Source organism: Spea bombifrons, chromosome 3 (assembly GCF_027358695.1).
Source record: "Spea bombifrons isolate aSpeBom1 chromosome 3, aSpeBom1.2.pri, whole genome shotgun sequence".
Lineage (NCBI taxonomy): Eukaryota > Metazoa > Chordata > Amphibia > Anura > Pelobatidae > Spea > Spea bombifrons.
This window is the reverse complement of record NC_071089.1, coordinates 78,907,189-78,928,591: the sequence shown is the minus strand read 5'-3', so window position 1 is coordinate 78,928,591 and position 21,403 is coordinate 78,907,189. Positions and strand designations below refer to the sequence as shown.

The following is a 21,403-nucleotide window of genomic DNA, read 5'->3' as shown; positions in this document are numbered from 1 at the left end:
TATAACACAGCTCTATCAATGGTAATTTTTAATATCACCTTCCCACCTCATGTAAGGACAGGTATTCTCCCTGGGGGAGAGCAGAATATGTTCTGTGATCGATGTAAAAGCTTCTTATGAACCAATTATTACTTTTACTATTGCTTCAGTTTACATAACAAACATTGGCAACCATTTCCTTAAAATAGCTTTAAAATCCAAACCCAAACTGAATAAATGGAGCTAAATTGAGCTTTGGTGTAAATGGAGCTAAAAGTTAATTTCCCAGGTTCACAACAAATTATGTAGGATTTCCCAATGGCCAGTCAACAAAGACCTTATGAACCCATATACAATAAGGCAGGGGTAAACAATAGCTGCTATTTAGCCTCAAGTCAATTGGGGAGTTGAATAGTAAGCAGACAGTCAGAGCAGAACTCTCTCTGCTTGCATGGCTTGAGGACCAAGAGCACATCAAATGTGTTTGTAGGTTTGCTGCTTATTCATTGGTCAGTCCATGGGTCTCCTGCTAATTCATGTTATGTGTTTAATTATAATAATTATGGTAGTGACCCTACCTCTATTGAATAAATTCCACTACACATTTTTTTTGTTTCTGAAAGCATCAACATCAATCTTGTCACTTAGCTTTCCCGCTTTAAACATTTCCATACCAAGCAGTTATCAGTTTCATACTAGCTACAAGGATTGTGCTTAGCCTTTTCATAGCGCGTGATGATTTCTGTGGGGCAATTATGCAAGCACAAAGAATGACAGTGATAAAATGTGCCAATTAAAGCATTTATCTTCCTTCTAAATTTCTAGCATCTGGATGAAGAAATTGCCAGTTGGCTGTACAGATCAAGCTCAAAGCATCTTTACTCGGGGCTTCAAAGGCAAATAAATTGGAATTAGTTAGAAGAAAGGGCTCATAAATCAAACTTTAAGAGCCGTGGGGTAATCTACTGGGATCTCTTTTGTACTGAATTCAGGTCTAGGTAAAAAAGGAACTAAACAATAAATAAATATATAAATAAAAACTAGATGGAGGGATTCATTTGTTCTAGGATGTCCCCTTGTTCAAGGAGAGCAGCATGAGCAAAGTAACAAAGATTAAATATTGCTGGCTCTCTGCTAGGGTATAAATCCAACATGATTGAAATAATTCAATTGAATGAATCGAAAAACAAACCACTGCTTGCAAAATTCATTTACTGTGTATTGTTGGACAAGGCTCTCCAGGGAAATAGCTGAATAACCTGCTACATAGCCAGCATGATGACCTTTCTGATATTGAACCTAAAGACAAACCACCTTTGGATGTCCATTTCCAAAAATAGAATTATCTCTACTTCCTGTTGTGTTGTATCCTTTTTTGGTATAGGACAGGAGAAACAATGTTCTTCTGTATGGATTATAATTTTGTCCCATAGTAATAAACGATTAAAATGAAATAACAACCCAAACAAGGAGGCTTAAGATAATGCATTAGTCATCAGGTATAACAAATCTGTTAAAAATTCTAGTTCTGACTAGTGCATTTTTTCTCATTTTTGTTTATGGAAATAGTATTTTCTATTTTTAATGTTTAGCATCCCATATGAGGTCCTTTAGATAATACAAACCTCATTAGGTACACTATGGAATAAAATACACCAATCAGCCATAACATTATGACCACTGACAGGAGAAGTGAATAATTCTGATTATCTTGTTAACATGGTACCTGTCAATGGGTGAGATATATTAGCAAATAAACATTTCACCCTCAAAGTTGATGTATTAGAAGCAGAAAAAATTGGCAAGCATAAGGACTGTGTGACTTTGACAAGGGCCAAATTGTGATGGCTAGACGACTGGGTCAGAGCATCTCCAAAACGGCAGCTCTTGTGGAGTGTTCCCGGTCAAAAGTGGTCCAAGAAAGTAAAAGAGGTGAACTGGCAAAAGGGTCATGGGCGGCCAATGCTCATTGATGCACGTAGGGGGCAAAGGCTCGTCCATGTGGTCAAATCCAACAGACAGTTAAATGACATCATTTTACGGTAAAGGTTTCATCGTACTATTCTAATTGTGATATATTCTTTGCACACCACAAAAAAGGAAGTATTTGTGTGCTGAAAATAGTTTGAGTACATTTGAGGAAAGGGAAGAGCATGGTAATCTCAAAATAAAGCTATATCCAAGGAGTAATGTAACGTGGGGCTAGACAATAACTGGAAAACAACTCGGAAACACAATATATATATATATATATATCAAAAAAAGTAGAAACTGCAGTATCACATGGAATATTCTACTAAATCTACTTTCAAATTATTTAAAAACTTTTATTTATTTACAAATAATATACTACATATTTCAATGGAAATATAATTACATTAGATTTATTTATATGACACCAGCAGATTCCGTAAGACTCTTACAACCAACGTACAATCAACTTAAAATCACACGCAAAAGGAAAAAAGTGCCATGCTCTTGCGAGCATTACAATCTAGTCCTTGGTAGAGGGGCAAGTGAAACAATAGAAGAGGACTGCTTGAATGGGGATGAGTTGATAGGATCCAGGTGATCTGTGGAGGTTGTTGATCATTCAGGTGGCTGAGGGTGTTAGGAGGAAAGGTTGGACGCTTCTCGAAAAAGGTGGGTTTTCAGAGAGCTTTTGAAAATTGCTTCAAGGGAGAAAGTCTGACGGAACGGGGAAGGGAATTTCACAGAATTGTAGCAGCACGGGTAAAATCCTGAATGAGGAGTGAGAAGAGGTAATGGCAGTAGAAGTGAAATGCAGGTCATGAGAGGAGCCCTTCTGATTTAGAGCCAATTGTTGACCATTCAGGTAGCTTGATTAGGATGATGGCTGAGGGTGTTAGAAGGAAAGGTTGTACACTTCTCAAAAAAGGTGGCTTTTCAGATAACTTTTGAAAGGAGAAAGTCTGATGGAAAGGGGAAGGGAATTCCACAGAATTGTTGCAGTATGGGTAAAATCTTGAATACGGGAGCGAGAAGAGGTAATGGCTGTAGAAGTCAAACGCAGGTCATGAAAGGAACAAAGAGAGTGGTTAGGGGTATATTTGGATAGCAAGATAGAAATAAGGGGGGTGCAGAGTCATTAAGGCCTCTGTAGGTCATGGTCAGAAGGTCAAATTTCATTCTGAACGTTTATAGAGAGCTAATGGAGTGATTGCAATCGTTGAGTAGCAGATGAGGAAGCAGATAAAGCAATCTTGTATTATTTGCTGATGGGACTATTATGTTATATCCTTTTAATTTTCTCTGTTTACTTATTTTCTGCACTGGTTAATTGTAAGCTTCCTCAGTAATAATTCAACTTAGGGATGGAACTAACCCTTAAAGACGCTGTTTCACCTACTCAGTAAATGGAGTATTCAGAAACAGAAATAATATGTACACTTCCACATAGCTTTGATTTTTTGGAGCCCTTTTCATTAAACCTTATATTGAAGGATCTGAAACATTTTGGTTTGTCTTTAAGATACAGTTAAAGGAAATCATTTCACGTTGAAGGTATCATCCTACTATTCTTATTGTGATTCATTTATTTTTATTTTTCAAATTGATTACAATAGTAATGTGTATGTGTATACAAAATAATATATTTAATAAGTATTAGTGACACAACATTCTTTTTTCTGCTTAAGGTCTGTAGAAGACACATCATTGTTTGATTTAGTAGACAAGAAAGGTTCACTGTGTATTCCAAGAAGGCAAGTCTGTAATATTTTGGTTATTTCCCCTGAGGATTAACTGCTGAACGTTCATTGCAAGAGTATACAATTTTCAGCCCTTCTGATTGAGAGCCAATCGCCTTACCTAGGAATCTTCTAAATGAGATGACCCGAAAATCTTCCAAATATTAACCATCTAACGGCCCATCACAAAGTTTCTATTGTAAAGGCTGAATGATAAACATTTTAAGAATTAAAAGGGCATTTCAATGCCCCATACTGCAACATATGCACACAACTGGTAATTAATATACCAAACATTATAGGACACAGGAAAAGAAAAGAGATGCAAAGGCTCTATTAAACTATTAAATATCAGAAGAATTCTCATCCAACTGATGTCTGGACACATGTTCAAGACATGTTCAAGACCCCATTTTAGTTGAGTTCAGAGTTGGATGCAAGAGGTGAAGGACCTCTTCTGAGAGAGAGGGAGAGGCCTAGGATTTGAGGCCTGCTTGAAATCCATGCTCAGAGGAGTGTCGCAGCATCCTGGCTGAATCTTCTAGCAGTCAGTCCAAGATACAGAGCTGCTTGCAGCAGAGTTTGCTGTGAACAGTGAAGAGATTTAAAGCTGAATTGACCTGATTGCAGACTGTAGAGCGGGAAGCCTAAAACCTCTCCCCATTTCCACAACAGGGCACCCTGAACTTAGTCACACAAATATAAGACTTTGATCTCCAGTTTTATTAACATGCTAAAACATTTCAATGTAATTCAAGCTATACTGTGGAATAAGATGCTTATGGGGCCCAACTATGTTATGTGCAAGAACTAAAGGTGTTTTACTGTGCAATACAAAGTTAGTTTTAAGTTAGCCCTGTGTCAGTTTAATTAATCACTCAATGGGACCCCACAGCCAACAGGACCCCACAGCCATACCTTAGATGCTACGTTGGGTGGAGGCACTGCCACAGTTATGTACCCCAACTCCCAGGTACCAGAGGCAGAGGATCAGCTTGCAGAGCTCAAAGAGGCAACAGGGGTAAGGGACCACAAAGATATAGGTATGCACCCACTAAACCTCGTTACACACCATTAAGTGAACTCTATTCACAATGTAACATAAAATCATCAGCTGCCAAGTCTGAATAATGAAACAACTAGTGGCTCACTCTGAGCTAAGTATTCTGAGCAAAATCAAGTGAAAAAAGGAAAATCTAGATGTTGAAAATAAATTGAGTACACTTGAAGAAAGTAAAGAGCACGGTAACCTCAAAAAAAAAAAATTCCAAGAATTCTGCTCTTTACTAGAAAATTTTTAAATAGAATGTCCGGCCATCAGTTTGTGACCTAAAGCTCAAGCGCAGTTGGGTTATACATCAAGACAATTATAGGAATCACATAAGCCACCTCTGTGCTGCTAAAAATGAAGGTTTTTGAGTGTCCTAATAATAGGACTTGAATCCAATTGAGATGGTGTGGCGTGGCGTGGCATGGCCTTAAGAATGCAGTTTATAGTATGTGTTTCACCTGTTTAGGGCTTTGACCAGGGGTATCAAACTGTAGCATACTTGTTATTTGTTTTAATCTCATTTTGGTTTGTGAACTTTATTTATTTATTACTTGGATGTATTTCAAATAAAAGGAAGATTTCAATTTGGAAGTGTGTCCTCTCTTTCCTTCTGAGGGGTTACCGTATACCTGGAGGTGTTGGAGGTCCGGGTGTATCCCTAGCCTATATTAGCTTCTCCTTTGTGGCTGCAACCATCATTGAGGAGGGGTAGTCTATATGACACTATTGTTCTTGTCTTTTTTTAAACTTTTTCAAGATATCCTTACAAAATTTGCTAAACCTTAGATACGTTGATATATTCAGGTTCTGTGTTGATTTTTATATATTAGATTGCATAAATACAATAATAATTCAAGCAGGATTTGCATACCTGTAGTTTTAAAATCCCTTACAAATCATCAGTTGCTATGTATAAAAAGCGACCAAATAAAAAATGGTCTTGTCACCACAGAAACCAATGCTAGTTAAGCCATTGAATGAATTGCTATGTAACAATGGTTGTGTTTTGCATACCAAATGCAATGATATTACCTTACCAGGTGAAAAAAAGGCAAGTAAAGCAGAAGATGGGTTCAGGGCAGATCTGGTGGAGATTAATACAGATTACCAGGTGAGTAGTTTGAGGAAGGCATGAAGACTGAGAATGGATGTCTAGATAACTACCCGTAACTCTTATCTGTGTATTTATGATGAGTCCACTTGGGATGAGGCCACTTTAGCTACATTTTTAACCAATGTAATTTACACACTGAGTCACCTACACTTACCTAGAGACTGTTTTTCTCCCTGCTCATACCATGTGATCCCACCGTGCTTCTGCCATTCATAATAATCCAGCCTAAATCCAGCTGGCTGTGTTTGAAGTATTTGGACCAGGCTGGGGGCATTTGCTTTGCTGCCTAACAGGCCAGGCTGCGTTGGACATGTTTCATTGATTAATATTTTCTACCTTGAAGTACACCTCATCAATATTTATATGACCTGTAGTATTTCTGCATAACATATAATATGTGAAATGCCGATTGTACAGTGCTACCTAATATGAAAAGCAGGGCTATATAAAACAATAGTATATAAAAAAATAAAAAATAATAATTATACATGCTACACAGCACACCTCCCACTATTTCAAATGGCCCAAGGGGCTGTGTGGTTATATGCATAGCAAGGGTAATAGCCAAAGCGTTTTATGTGACTTTGTGACATAATAATAATATCAATTCTAATACAATAAGTGTATAGTTAGTAATGTTTGAGTTTTATTTGGGAATGTAGATGCACTTAACGTTTTGGTGTGCATGGAAAAATCTGACATAATTGGGATAACTGAAAGCTGGTTAGATGGGATAAAATCAAACTGTTAATTTAATGTAATATATGGCTTTCGGGAAGCATATGATTAGTGGAAAGTGTACTATTTGTTAAACCAGATTTGCTCACAATCACAAGAGATTATTTAGGTGATATGGAGTTCTAATAATGTGGAAGCTCTGTGGATAGAAATCAATGGCAATAATAAAAGAAATAAGCCATGGGGAGTTATAATTTGTTATAAGCCATCTAATATCGGTGAGTATGAACAGGTCCAGTTTTTATGACAAAAGGACAGAGCAGCCCAGTCTGAACAAGATATAATCACCGGGGATTTTAACTACACAGAAATCACCTGCCAATTGGAAACCTGTGAAAAAGCTAAAGGAAATTAATTTGAGCAAAGAAGTACTGTATGTATCTCAAGTGCTAATAGTACCAACTAGGGGAAAAAGCTCACTGCACAGTCTGATCTCAGACATATTACAAAAGTTATATTCTATGCATGCAGTACAAAATACAAATGTAATATTTACTTAGGAGGACATTTAGGGACCAGTGTAATGTGTTTTCAAATGAATGGATTACACAAAGTGACTATTAGGGGAATAGCAAATGCTTCATTTGAAAAGGACAAAGTTGAAGCGCTTTGAAGAAAATTAGCTAGGTTGAAACAGAAAAAATGGTAAACATGTCAAATATTATTGAATATTTACACAAAGAGTGAATAAATGCAAAATACATTGATTACGACCAGTATGACTCAATGTTAAAGCAAGAAAAAAAAGTATCCAGCCTTTAGCTACAAGTCTTCAAAATTTTATACAAAAAAATAAGTTATCGGTCCCTTTAATGCTTGTGGTAACAAAGAAAAAAGTACTGAATAGCTTTTTTTCATCTGTTTATCCAAGTGAAGTGAAGATGGTAGCCTATTCACAGAAATACCTATTGACTTGAAAAGGCACCCCTCAACAATTGTATTTATTTGAAGCTTTTTTGGGGAACTTTTTGAGAGATTATTGCAAATACACTTTTTATTCTGGGGCAAAAAAAATCTAATTCTACAAAAACCATACAGTGAGAGATACATTACAGATACACAACATAGCTTCCTCCACCAAGATACACTATGCTTTGTTTTTGTGTGTACAAAAGTATATCACTAATTATGAAATTTCAACAAATACAAAACTGTGTCTCTCCTCTATAAGGATAATGTCCATACATACTTACCTGATATATCAAGAGGTACTATATGCATTGTTAAAACAGCTGGGGGGGGCAGTTTGCGTTTGGTGCTCCCATTGAAACCTCACAATAGCCGGGAATACAGTGCATTGTGATGAGTTTATAAAACATGTAGATACTCAACCAGGAGCTGGGGAGTGGGACACAGTGCCATTGCTTGGGGGGGGTCTAATTAACTTCTACTAGAAAACAAATGTTAACTTAACAATGACTCTCAGCTATCATACACATTCAAATGCATATCATTTTAATAACGATTACTTCTTCGTGATTTTTTTGTAGAGTCTCCTTTAAATATTAAATTAAATATGGTCTGATAACTTTTGTAAAATGATTAGCATGAAAAAGTTATGATATTATTTTAAAGCTAAGTGGATGTTTTAGATGGTTTTAACACTGCTTTAAAGTAAAGATAAAGCACATTTCCTTATCATCTATTCTTTGAATTGCTCTAGAGTCTTAAGAGTTTAAGAGCCATTTCTCTAAACTAGTGTTTATTAACTTTAGTCCTCAGAGATAGCTTACAGGTCATTGTAAAGGATATATCAGCTTTAGGACAAGTAGGTCAGTCTGTTAAACTATCCTTGGAGTATCTCTGCGATATTTCTACAATATCTCTTCAAAATCTCCGTTAAGCATGCAGCTTGAAAGCACAGAAGCAAGACATACGAATCGCCAATATAAAAAAAATATAACTAAATATTTTGTAGTTAATTGTAAGATTGCATACAATCTGGGAAAATTGGAAAAAAAATATTGTTGAAACTTTGCTTGCTTGTGGTACTAGACAATTTTTTTTAGTTATTCTTTCCTAACAAGTCCAATAGGGTGTACTGGACATAACTGCACTAAAGCAATTTCAATATAGTATCTAATCTCTAGCACCTACATAAAATTATATAACGCATAAGGAATATTATACATATTTTAATAGTTTGTCTGGAAAAGACTAAAATATATGAATGTAATATTCAAATGCATTTATGTCACAGTTGAAATCATTCACTGCATCCTCTTACAGGCTGCTACAGCCCAATCGGTTGCTTCCTTATTCTATTTATGTGTACTTGTGAATTTGATTGGCTGCCTGGAGCCCCTCCTCTCTTTGCTTTTAGGAGGCAGGGAGTGGATCTGTCTTTGGTAAGTGGTGAACATAGGACAGGACTAGCTTCGATGAGGAGCAGGAAGAGAGGTTGTAGGCAGGAACATACACTGCTCCTTTTTCTGAAGACAGGAGCTTGTAACCTGGAAGCAGCACTTTACCCAAATACAAGAGGTGAAACCAGCAAGTTCACTGGTATTTTTACATGATAATGCCATCAACTAGACGTTTTATCAGGTTACATGGACCAGGCTGTCAGAAATTATTATTAAGAGATTTATTGCAAACATTTTTATTTCACCTGAGGTTGCAAAGGATTTACACTAGTACCCTATGTGCATAGGGTGACCACATCAGCTATATATATATATAATTTTTACATATTGGTGGCTGGCACATGTAAAGTGCTCCCCTAAAGTATGCGTAACTTATAATGTATAATACATAGCAAGGCAACACTTCACTTGTGCAGGTTAGCAATAAGTGAATATCGTATGTTTCCTGGAAAACGTGGCCAATGATCACAGACCTGTCACATATTTCATGTTTGCATATTATCACAAAGTTTTATGTTTCCTTTCCCCATTTTCAATACCATTATAAATTACACCCATTGTGCTTTTGTCAGCACTGGCAATAAAACAGTTTATTTATGTTACACTGCTAAACACTAATAAATAAACATTTAGGTTTCACCTTTTCTTTCTCTTTGTGATTCTCATCAATGGAATCCAATAACACTATATTCACTGTGTTTACTGTTATTTTCCCAAATTGACTGTTGCAGTCAAGCAAGATGGTTGCAACCTAATCTGACATAAAGCAATCAATTTCTTACATATAATAAAATCCACCACTGGAGCATGTATAATCTTTTCTTCAACCTTAGGTAAACATTGGGAAAGATTGATGGGTAATCTAAAAACGTCTAGCATCTTTATCTGAATATATGAAGGCATGTTGGCAGTATTTAAGTGCCAAAAGATCTACATTTGATACCCAATGCTTAATTAGTAAGGTTTGAAAGAGAAACACGAAGGTAAAAGAAAAGTTTCAGGATTCTAAAATGTATATTCTCAAATGTATAATATTTTATGCTTTTATATTGTACAGACATAAAGAATATGATGTCATTGGTGAGCCTGCCCACATTACTTAGGTACTCTTGTGACCTCACAGAAAGTTATTTTCTATACAATTGAGTACATGGACAGTGCCTGATCATGATGCAATAGTACATTTGTTAACAGGGATGTTATTGCAACCCTAAATGTTGTTTTGTGAAACTAACCAAATAATTATGCTCCTCAACCTATAGGAATTTAAAAAATGGGAAATAGCTGGCCTATAATTCTCCATGGGTCACCCCATCCTACAAAATACCTTTTTGTAACCTACTATTCCCCATTAGATGTATATACCCCTTTGCCTTGTAGAATCTTACTATAAATTGAAATTAAATTAATTGAAATACAATATTTAACCATGTTCTAACATCCTAATTAACAAACTAAAGCCCCCGTATTTAAGGTAATCTCTAGGTTTCAACAAAGCATATATCCACACATATTACAGCCAGGAATTAGCCAGCCGCAGGTAAAGATGTAGTTGCCCACAATCTTAACAACGGTGCTCAAATTGTGATTACATAAAACTGAAGTTGTTTACTTAAATAACCCCTAATTGGAGCCATACTTTAGTCCCATACCAAAAAGTGTTGCAAAAGAGAAAACATGTGCGTATATCACATTATCTTAAATTGCAATTATTTTTCTAAAATCCTGAAAATCTACCACTTGCTACAGAAATTATGGTTTTAGAAAATAAAACTACAGCTGCTTCCACGGCAATTATTTCCTGGTTGTATTAGAAACAATTGTAAGGAGCACAATTTTCACACTTAAAAACAGTGCTTGTTATTAGACCACTGAGTTTATCATTGGGTGGTACTATAATAAAAAAAAAGTTCTATTGTGCTATTTGTTTTATTATTATTAATGTACCTGGGTGAACTTTTGAGTACAATATTATGTCATTTTACATCAATCTATTATTACAAACCCTAGTTACAATTTAAAAAGAGTCTTCAAGAATACGTTATCATTTAATTCATGCTATAGTATAGAATTTCATACTTCATTGTATTGAAGGAATTTGTGCCTTCTAATCTAATTTATAACTACAGATAACACAAGATTCATTGTATTGTATTCAATTTTGTAACTGATGTCTTATAGCTAATTCTCAGGATAGGGCAATCTTTAAAGGTTTAAAGCAATACTTTAAAGTTGAAGAAACTAGGTGAAAAATATCTATCATCTATCTATCTATCTATCTATCTATCTATTTATCTATCTATCTATCTATCTATCTATCTATCTATCTATTCTTCTCTGTGGTATTTAAAATAAAAGTGTTATCTTGTTTTCTTACTTGAGAAAAGCCCCTGACTGGTCTAGTCTTATAAGTACAAGGAAGAAGCACCAACAAAGCTTTACTTTGCTTCCAAGAATAACTACACAGACATGGCTTTATGTTAGAGGAGAGTTAATAATGCCAAACAGACTTACGTGCCCTATGGGTCTAAACTTTAAGTTGTCAGTCTTGTTAAATGGAAACTCAATTTCCGTGAAAAAGGAGGTGTGGACAAACGGATGCAACTGCTTTGCAGATTTGGAAGCTGCATCTAATTTTCCGTTTACCTGCAACTTTGTGCATGACAAAGTGGGCAACTGTGGATTCCATTCACCTAGATTCATTATAGGCCTTAAATCTCCTTGAACATTTATTTGTTTAGGGCCGATTCAAGTGGGCAGTTGAGTTAAAGGTTGCCGTAACTAACCAGAATCAGTTTTAGTTGCATCTTTTCACATGCTAACACTAACATAATGACTTCTATATGCATTAATAAGAAATTTGTGGAAGATTTCATGAGGTTGCAAGTGAGGGCGTGTGAGTTGAATGACAACAATGGAGTTACTTTTTGTCTATAATACTTTGTAGACATTTATTTTTTGCATGCATATTATTTTCAAATTTATGTTCAGCTATATTATTTGAAAAATGACCCACAAACACAGGTTTATGAGATTTTAGGGACAATTACTGGATCAGATATTGGATATGTAGAATATAGTTTCCTTAGCTGTAATTTTAACATAATTTGCTGGGATCTAAACCCATTTTGGGGATATGAGTAGCCTACTAGTTCGCATTCCCACCAATTTAGAGCTACAATGCCAAATCAGACCCTTTACACATCCTCCACCATCATTCAGCTTTTGGAGCAGCTGCCCGATGATCCTGCCTGCCAGTATAACAAAGTGTCTGAGTCTCAGTTTCATCATGACACATAGTCAGTGCAAGGTTGCAAAGAACTGTTTTTGTAGATGAACGTTGCTGACTCTTTGGTTAGCAGCTAGAGCTATGAAAGCCACCACTGCGCATACTTAACCTTTGATATAAATTCTTAGTTTAAGCCATAATACAATCCAGATGGATTAAAGTTACTTTGTTACAGCCCATATGAAATTGAAACATTCAAATCACTCAATATATTAGCTGTCAGAGTATATGGACTAGAAAGATAAATATTGCTGTACTATGGTTAAAAAGCCACAACATTACACATGTATCAAACATGAACATTTTTCTGTATTCTATACTCATTAATATCAATTATACATTTTCTCTACTCCCACAGTACATTTTAAGTGTGACACAGAACCCGCAGACTGCATCATCCTACACATACCAGCTGTCATCTCAAAGCATTTTTATACTTTACAAGAAAATGCTAAAATAAAACATGTAATAATCAAAATATAATGTTGTATGTGTTAAAAACTTTGTAGGGTATTAAAAGTGATGCGGAATGAATCAGAAAAATAAAAAAATAAATATATTTTTACAATTAGAAACATGCCAAGCCAATAGCCACTTCACCTATTTTAAGATACAAGAATATATAAGATAGATTACGGTATATGTGGGCTAAGCAACCATTTTCTTTCTTTGTACTCCAAAAAATAAAAGAAGTGTAAAAATATACAAGGGGTATAATTGAATAACCATGGTCTAAAATTTAAATTTTTGCAGAAAATAAAAATGACTCACTAAAATCATACTAACAAGTAAGCATTTCCCTGGGGAGCAGTTCCAAAAAGGATTGCTAAATGCTCATATGCATGTATATGTTTAGCATGTGTTTTTCATAATCACAACCCAGCATGCACTGTTCCACATACTGTACATCTATTAATATCAAAGAATAACAACTGCCATTAAAGCATGTTGCTGCCACAACAGACTCTCATTACAGCCAGAGTGGTAGAGCCAGTAGTGCAGTGAAAGTTTTTTTTTCTTCTTTTAAAAAATATGCATCAACCAATATAGTAAATGTTCTAAAAATATAATTAATGTGTGAAATATTTGGATAAAAATCATCCTTATGGAAATAACTGTTATTTGAAACACATACTTTGATGCACATAAGAAACAGTTCACCTATGTAGTCTGCCAACTTTTCCTGTTTTCTAAAACCCCCAAACTCTATTTGGTCCTTGGTCTTTTCTTATATTCAGCATAACTTTTAAATTAACTTATTGTATTAAACTTTACTAGTTAAGCTGTAGAAGAGGTTCTAAACCAATCTGGGTTTGGACAATATTGAGCTGCATTTGACTTGTGCATTCCGATTTGCACAAATCCCAAATTGAATGAAACTTGAATACCGTATTTGCTCGATTATAAGACGACCCTGATTATAAGACGACCCCCCAAAATCTGAATATTAACTTAGGAAAAAAAGAAAAAGCCTGAATATAAGACGACCCTAAAGGAAAAAAGTTTTACCAGTAAATGTTAATTCATGTAAACTATTTTTTTTAATAAAAGCTATGATTGAGAAAAATATTTTTTTTTTGTTTTTATTTCTTTTATATTTTCTATTGTATTTTCCAACCTGTCCCCCAGTTACGCACATCTGCCCCCAGGCTTGCCACACCAATATGGCACTGTGGCCCATGATATGCCTTTTAACCCTCTATATGCCACTGTGCCCCATGGTATGCCTTTTGACCCCCTATGTGCCACTCTGCCTCCAGAAATGCCTTATACCCCTATATCCCATTCTGGCATTTAGGGGGTTAAAATGCATATTATGGGGCAGAGTGGCATATAGGGAGGTATAAGGCATTCCAGGAGGCAGAGTGGCATTAAGGGAGTTAAAAGGCATTATATAGAGCACTCTGCCTCCAGAAATGCCTTATACCCCTATATGCCACTCTGGCATTTAGGGGGTTAAAAGGCATATTATGGGGCAGAGTGGCATATAGGGAGGTATAAGGCATTTCAGGAGGCAGAGTGCACTATTAAATGCCCCCTTAACGCCACTCTGCCTCCTGAAATGCCTTATACCTCCCTATATGCCACTCTGCCCCATAATATGCCTTTTAACCCCCTAAGTGCCAGAGTGGCATATAGGGGTGTAAGGCATTCCAGAAATGCCCTACACACACACACACACACACACACACACACACACACACACACACACTTACTTACTTACCGGTGCTTCCAATTTCCTGGTGTATTGCCGGGGCAGCGGGTTGACGTCTCATTCCGCGGCAGCCGGAAGGAGGTGGAGTTGGCAGCGGGGGTTTGTATGCGTCCGTCGCAAATACCTTCCCCGGCTGTCAGAGATCAGGAACTCTGGAACAATGATCTCTGACAGTCGGGGAAGGTATTTGCGACGGACGCATACAAACCCCCGCTGCCAACTTCACCTCCGGAAGCACCGGTAAGTGTGTGTGTGTGGGGGGGGCGACGACAGGAGGATCCAGGTCCCCTGCAGCGGTGCGGGGGATCTGGATCTTAGTCTCCTAATCAGACCTCTATTTGAGGTCTGATTAGAAGACGACCCCGATTATAAGACGAGGGGTATTTTTCAGAGCATTTGCTCTGAAAAAAACCTCGTCTTATAATCGAGCAAATATGGTATTTTGTACTAATTTCCGAAAGCAAGGCAAGACCCCCTCATGAAACGAATGAAAACAAAAATCTCAGAATTTTTATTTAAATTACATGAACGTATTCACTCCCACTCTCTCACGCTCTCATTCATGTTCTCTCACACTATCATTCACTCTCCTGCTCTCTGAATGTCTCCCTACTATCTCCGCCGACTGCTTCTGTGTTTTGCAGCTCAGCTTCTTCTATAGCGTATTCTTCATCTTCTTGTTCTTCTCTCTCCTGCATTTCAGCTACATACATTTATACCTGACATTCTTAAGGTTAATGGAGCAAATGAGCAGTAGATTTTTATGTTATGGTCTACATGTTGTCACTGAATGAGTTGAATTTTCAATGATGTATAGTGTTTTTTAGGGTGTTTATTGTTTGTATTGTGTGTTCATTTTCCTTATAATTGTTTCTTGAGGGTTCAAAATTATGTTTTATTTTATGGTATGGAATATGTGTTTTTTCAGCTGTGCTTATAGTCTGCACACCCCATTGGATCACTTAGGATGAGTTGTATTCAATGTAATGTAATTGTACTCTGCAATATGAACAGCAGCTGCAGAGGGGAAGATCAGGGCCACTGTCTTTTATCAAGAAAAGGGTAGCGCCAGAGGTAAATACACCACGGTAGCTAACACTGGGTAGAAAAGGCTCACATGTCTTATACATAATGTATTATCGAACCTGTTTTTTAATACTAGAAAGGTGTGTTATGAAGTTGAAATCCTAAAGTGACATTTAGACGTAGGCTAAAAAATAAGAAGAAATTAGCAATTTTTTACTCCAGTAAAATTAACACAGAAACCATAATGCTACATCAATTGTTTTTCTGCCTTTGTGCCATGAGCTTTGAGTCTCAAGTATCATGTGACCTCATGTGACATAACAACTTGTATGTTTCAGCGGGTAAAAATGTTGTGCTAAGCAGCAATAAAGCTGTTTGCCATGTGAGGAACAGGTAGGTAGTCTTGTGACAGGAATAGCGTTCAAACCGTTGCTGAGCTCTAGTAAAAATGTACTCATCAGCTTTGAAGCACTATAAACATTCTCATCATCTAACTTTAAAAAATCTTTGGAAAATGTATTTCACATAATTTCTCTTTATTACATTTCCTCATATTATGAGTGCCCCATTTTAGGTATATATGAATTTACATTCCAAGTATAGCAGCAAAAAAAAAAAAACATTAAAACTTTGCAGTCAAAGCAAACCTAGTAGGTACATGTAACCATGGCCCTTTGTACCGGCACTTCACCAATAGAAGTGCACCTGTAAGAACATGCATCGTTTGTAGTAAAACATGAAAACAGACAATAGTGGCAAAACCATTAATATTAAAAAGTTAATTCTTTGATGCAAGCTGTAACATTACACCAAATATTTATTTGGACGATGTTCCCCCAGTATGTGTTAAGGATATTTCAATAAAAGCACAATACTGTCTAGTGTTAAACTAAACTACAATTGTAGAAATTACATTTGCATATTAAATGATGTACTTGGTATACAAGAATCAATAACAAATACTTTAGCAAGTAAAATATTTGCTGTGCTTTAGATTAAAACCCTATTTCCATTATTGATGTTGTAGATAATATGTATTTACACTAATGGGGTGTGTGGATTGAAGTTGACATGGAAAATAATCTACATAGCGAGTCAACAGGCAGTTTGATTAACAGTAAAACTATTTACATTGTAAAACAGCAGATGTTTCATTGTGTCATTACCAGATGTTGCAAAAGCACAACAAGTCTTACAAGAAGCTGTTTCAGGCATACTCTGTATCACATCTTATTTTGTGATCCTGGCCTCTTTTAAGTTCAGCTTTGAGGCTTAAATAGTTAACCACAATTTGCATAAGTAAACATGGTGCAACGTTTCCTACAAATACCATATTTGTGGTAGTGGATCATTGGTAGATTAACACAATATTAAAGTAACTCCATAGCAACTAATAGAACATTTCAGCTGATTGGACCATTCCATTGGCTGATTGGATCTGATTGGACCATTGGTTGTGGGAAACCCACTTTTCAGGCTCGGTTCAAGGTACAGCTTTTATTCACAACCTTCAATCACAACCTTCAATGTACTTTGATGTAGAGGTAGGCTTGGGAGTTCATAATCATAAAGTTGGACTAAATTCTATTTTTTTTTTATCTAAGACAGGAGTTTTAAATCAGCTTTTGGTAAAAAATAAAATCAGGGAATGTGGCTAAATTCACATATCAGCTTGCAAAGTTCATGTCATGCATTGGTAAATGCATTACTGAGTTACAAATGCCTTAATTTACTACTGATGAATAGTGCCATAAATAAGGATGTGTGATGACAGCGGTCTTTGGTTTGCAAAGTGGCAGTTAATCTACACTAAGAAAGTGGCTTAGGCTTGATACAGTATTTTCATAATTTCACTCCACATCTACATTAGCAAGCTACAGGTACATCCAATGTCTGTATGGACATGCATACATATTTGTTTTTCAGTGTATTATTTTAGATATACACCGATTAGCCATAACATTATGCTGCCTAATATTGTGTAGGTCCCACTTTTGCCGCCAAAACAGACCTGACCTATTGAAGCATGGACTCCACTAGACCTCTGAAGGTGTGCTGCGTTATCTGGCACCAAGATGTTAGCAGCAGTTCCTTGACCGTTCACTACTTAATGGATTTGGTTCAAATAAAGACAGGACAACAGATTTAAATCTTTGGATTGTGTATGCCCACAGCACTTTATTGTTTGATTGTTACACACTGTAACACGCCCAACCATAACTTTAAAGTGCAAAGAACTGCTTGACGCAAATTGTCAAGCATTGTAAACTCGTACCATACCCACATGACCTGTTTACTTCAGCTATAGTCTGTGGTAAACACAAAGTCATAAAACTTTATATATACCATTATTTAACTTGAATTAAACAAACCATCATATATAAATAGTGCTGCCAAAATAAACCAGCCTGCCATAACTCTACAATAGCAGGCGAAACAGCCTTAGATAGTACTAAGCTCCCCACAGCACCCTGCCCTTGGGAAACATGCTTAGGTAGGTGGTACGTGTCAAAGTAACATCCACATGAATGGGAGAACCCAAGGTTTCCCAGCAGAAGATTGCCCGAACCATCACACTGCCACTGCTGGCTTGCCTTCTTTCCCTGTTGCCATGTGTTCTCCAGGTGAGCAATGCACACACCCAGCCATCCACGTTATGTAAAAGAAAACGTGATTCATCAGACCAGTCTACCTTCTTCCATTTCTCCGTGGTACAGTTCTTATGCTCACATGCCCATTGTAGGTGCTTTCAGCAGTGGATTGGGGTCCGAATGGCATCCCTGACTGGTCTGCGGCAACTCCATACGCAACAACTTGTGATGCGCTGTGTCTTCTGACACCTTTCTATCAGAACCAGCATTAACTTTCTCAGCCATTTGAGCTACAGTAGCTCATCTGTTGGATTTGACCACATTGGCCAACCTTCATCCCCACCTGCATCAATGAGCCTTGGCCACCCATGACTCAGTCAATGGTTCACCACTTTTTCTTCCTTGAACCACTTTTGATAGGTACCGACCACTGCAGACCGGGAACACCCCACAAAAGCTACAGTTTTGGAGATGCTCTGACCCATTCATCGAGTTGTTCAGGTCCTTAGGCTTGCCCATCTTTCCTTCTTCTAACACAGCAACTTTGAGGACGAAGTGTTCAGTTGCTTCCCAATATATCTTACCCACTGACAGGTGCCATGATAACAACTTTGTCAGTGTTATTTACTTCATCTGTCAAGGGTCATAATAACTAAATAACTAAAGTGTACCATAACAAGTATTGTTATTTTCACTAAGAAAAGCAAAATATGTAAAAAAAAGTCCTATAATAATTGAAAACTAATGCTTTTGGGGACCTACAGTACTTTATTATGATAGAACTTGATATGATAGAGAATTTGATAGGTTCAATAAGAATACATTACTTAGTTTTAGAGACAAATATGTACATGGACATTATTTTGTATGAGTTATGGTTATTTAATAGCTGTGCACATTACTATAACATCACTCTGTCTTGCACAACTTTCCTCTTAAGATGCCTTGTAGTAAAAAATACATATTTTACAATATATATTTAGCAATATATATTTTAAACAATATATTTGGACATGCAAAATAAACTGAAGGGATGCAGTTTCATTAGTTTAGGTATTTGGCAAACTCTTAGTCAAGCTGAGCTTTTATTCCCATATAATTACCGGTACATATCTAACTGAATACTTTCTCAGTAGATATATGAAGAAGGAAGCAATTGAACATACATTGATGAGTCTTAATAAAGAACATTGAGATGTAAACAACTACAAACATCCTCATAAATGATGTTTGATCAAATCAGGCTTTATTTAGTATAGGGGTTCATTATGTTGCTTATGTGCTTATCATGCTCATATGCCAGAATATCAGCATTTTACACATTGTAATGCAAACTATACAAGTATAACATAGAAACACCAAAACAAAACATACAGTGTCTTCTATTACTAGGGCCAAAACTTCCATGGGGTAAGAGCGACGGCTGCCTCAGGTGGCTTGAGGTTATAGGGACACTTGGGCCACCTGGCATCCTGCACCTCATTCCGCTTCCGGAAGCAGATGTGATGTCAGTGCAGAGCAGGACCATCCGCCCAGCACAGGTGCCAAGAACCGTATTTATAGCTCTGCATAATATCAATGTTTCCATGAGAATAGTCATAACCTTAAGGCATTTTAATATATATATAAGAGTTATTATCTCTGACCTACAATTGATGACCCCATGATTTCTGAAGTTTACAAACAGTAACATGGTTGGTCATATTTACCTCCTTACTTGTAATATTATAATTATATTTCCATGATGTATCTTATTCCTGTTACATTGATTATACTACTAATTATGATGTTTGTCTTCTTCTGTAATACGCATCACTTATTTGGTATCAAGAAAACTAGCTGTTAACAGTCCATTGACAAACAGATTGGATAAAATGTAACTCACCTTCGTAAACAGCTTTAAAACCTTGAGCACTTACAGCAAAATCTGTTGTAAACCAGAGTGCAAGAATGGACCCTGTGCTTACTATTGGTGATGGTAGTTGAAATCCAGATAATCTATAGAACGGAACAAGAAATATATGCAATGTTAATACTTGATAAAGAGCATACAACACATTTATAATTCCTAGATGTTAGCAATTACAATTTCAGGAGATCGTTGCAACCTGGGGATAATTCACATACACTCACAGAAAGAATGGAGGACAGGAAACTGTCTTGGTTTTCAAATGCAGTAAATTCAGTCTCCATTAATTCCATGATGACCAGAAGTAGGACATGCAACTCATAGGACATTTGTGCCATATAAGATGTAGCAAGGTTCCTGACCAAATCAATCGGCTTGCTCTATCAAGGTACCCTGGGGACAAGGGGTGGCTTTAGGTTTTTAGGGAAGCAAAAAGAATTATTGCATCCTAGTTAATATTAACTACATAAATATTAACTGGTCTTATCCTTAAAGAACTAAAAGATCAATAAGCTCATTAAGCAGCTACTTTGTATTCTCCTCTCTACCTGGATTTTCCATCTGTGAGTGGGCCTTCAAATATTTTAATTAATATACTTAGACTAAAATGGTAATATCTATCTCAATTTAACGTATAACGCTTACATGCTGACTCAAACACATTTTCTCTAAGCTCAGACAACTGTAAAAAGCAATTGAAGTTGAAAAGTGAATATTCTTTTAAGATACCTTTACATTTTTAGATTACAAATTCTCCATAATGTATTTAAATTTGGAGGAATGTAGTAGTATTTCAACTTAGGTATCGTATGACTAGGACAACCTTAAAGGGGAACAGATTAAATTACATTTATTTAAACAGCCCCAGCTGATTCTGTAGCACTGTTACAAACTTCCACGGTTTTATTTTTAATTTCTGTATGTGGTATACTAATTTACCATATTAATTACATTAAAAAAAAAATATATATATATATTTGTCTGTGTACTTGCTTACTACTTGCCATATCCTGGACCTTGTGCACCTGGGTAGCTCTTTTCGTTCAGAGAGCTTGACTTATATGACCCAATGTCATATGTGTGTTTTGTAATTTGACTAGGTAAGCCTAGTTTTTCAAAGTAGTAGCCCGTTTGTGCAATATATTTTTTATTGATCATTTTTAACATGGGAAAACAATATACTTTGTGGAAATTTTCTCTCTCAGGAATGTATCATGTATCATTTATCCATATATGACAAAAACGTTCCACTGCGTGGTCAATTTTGCCTCATTAAGCAGTCAATTTTCACCAGCAAGTTCTATGCTTAACCGGCTTTATAACTCTAACCCAGTACCGCACAAGCTTCAGGCGCTGAGTACTGGGATATTAGGGTGGCTGAAGGCAATATTTGGGTCTAGCATTTCCTAATTCCC

At 36.3% G+C, this 21,403-nt stretch overlaps 1 protein-coding gene across 1 annotated transcript in view; it reads right to left on the bottom strand.

The window, feature by feature from the left end:
• Nucleotides 1-21,403, bottom strand: part of CSMD1 (CUB and Sushi multiple domains 1) — a 645,996-nt gene that overhangs the window by 404,424 nt on the left and 220,169 nt on the right. Inside the window, exon 3 of the mRNA XM_053459630.1 lies at nt 19,965-20,077. Coding sequence (XP_053315605.1) covers nt 19,965-20,077 — 113 coding nt within the window. The remainder of the gene's footprint in view (nt 1-19,964; nt 20,078-21,403) is intronic.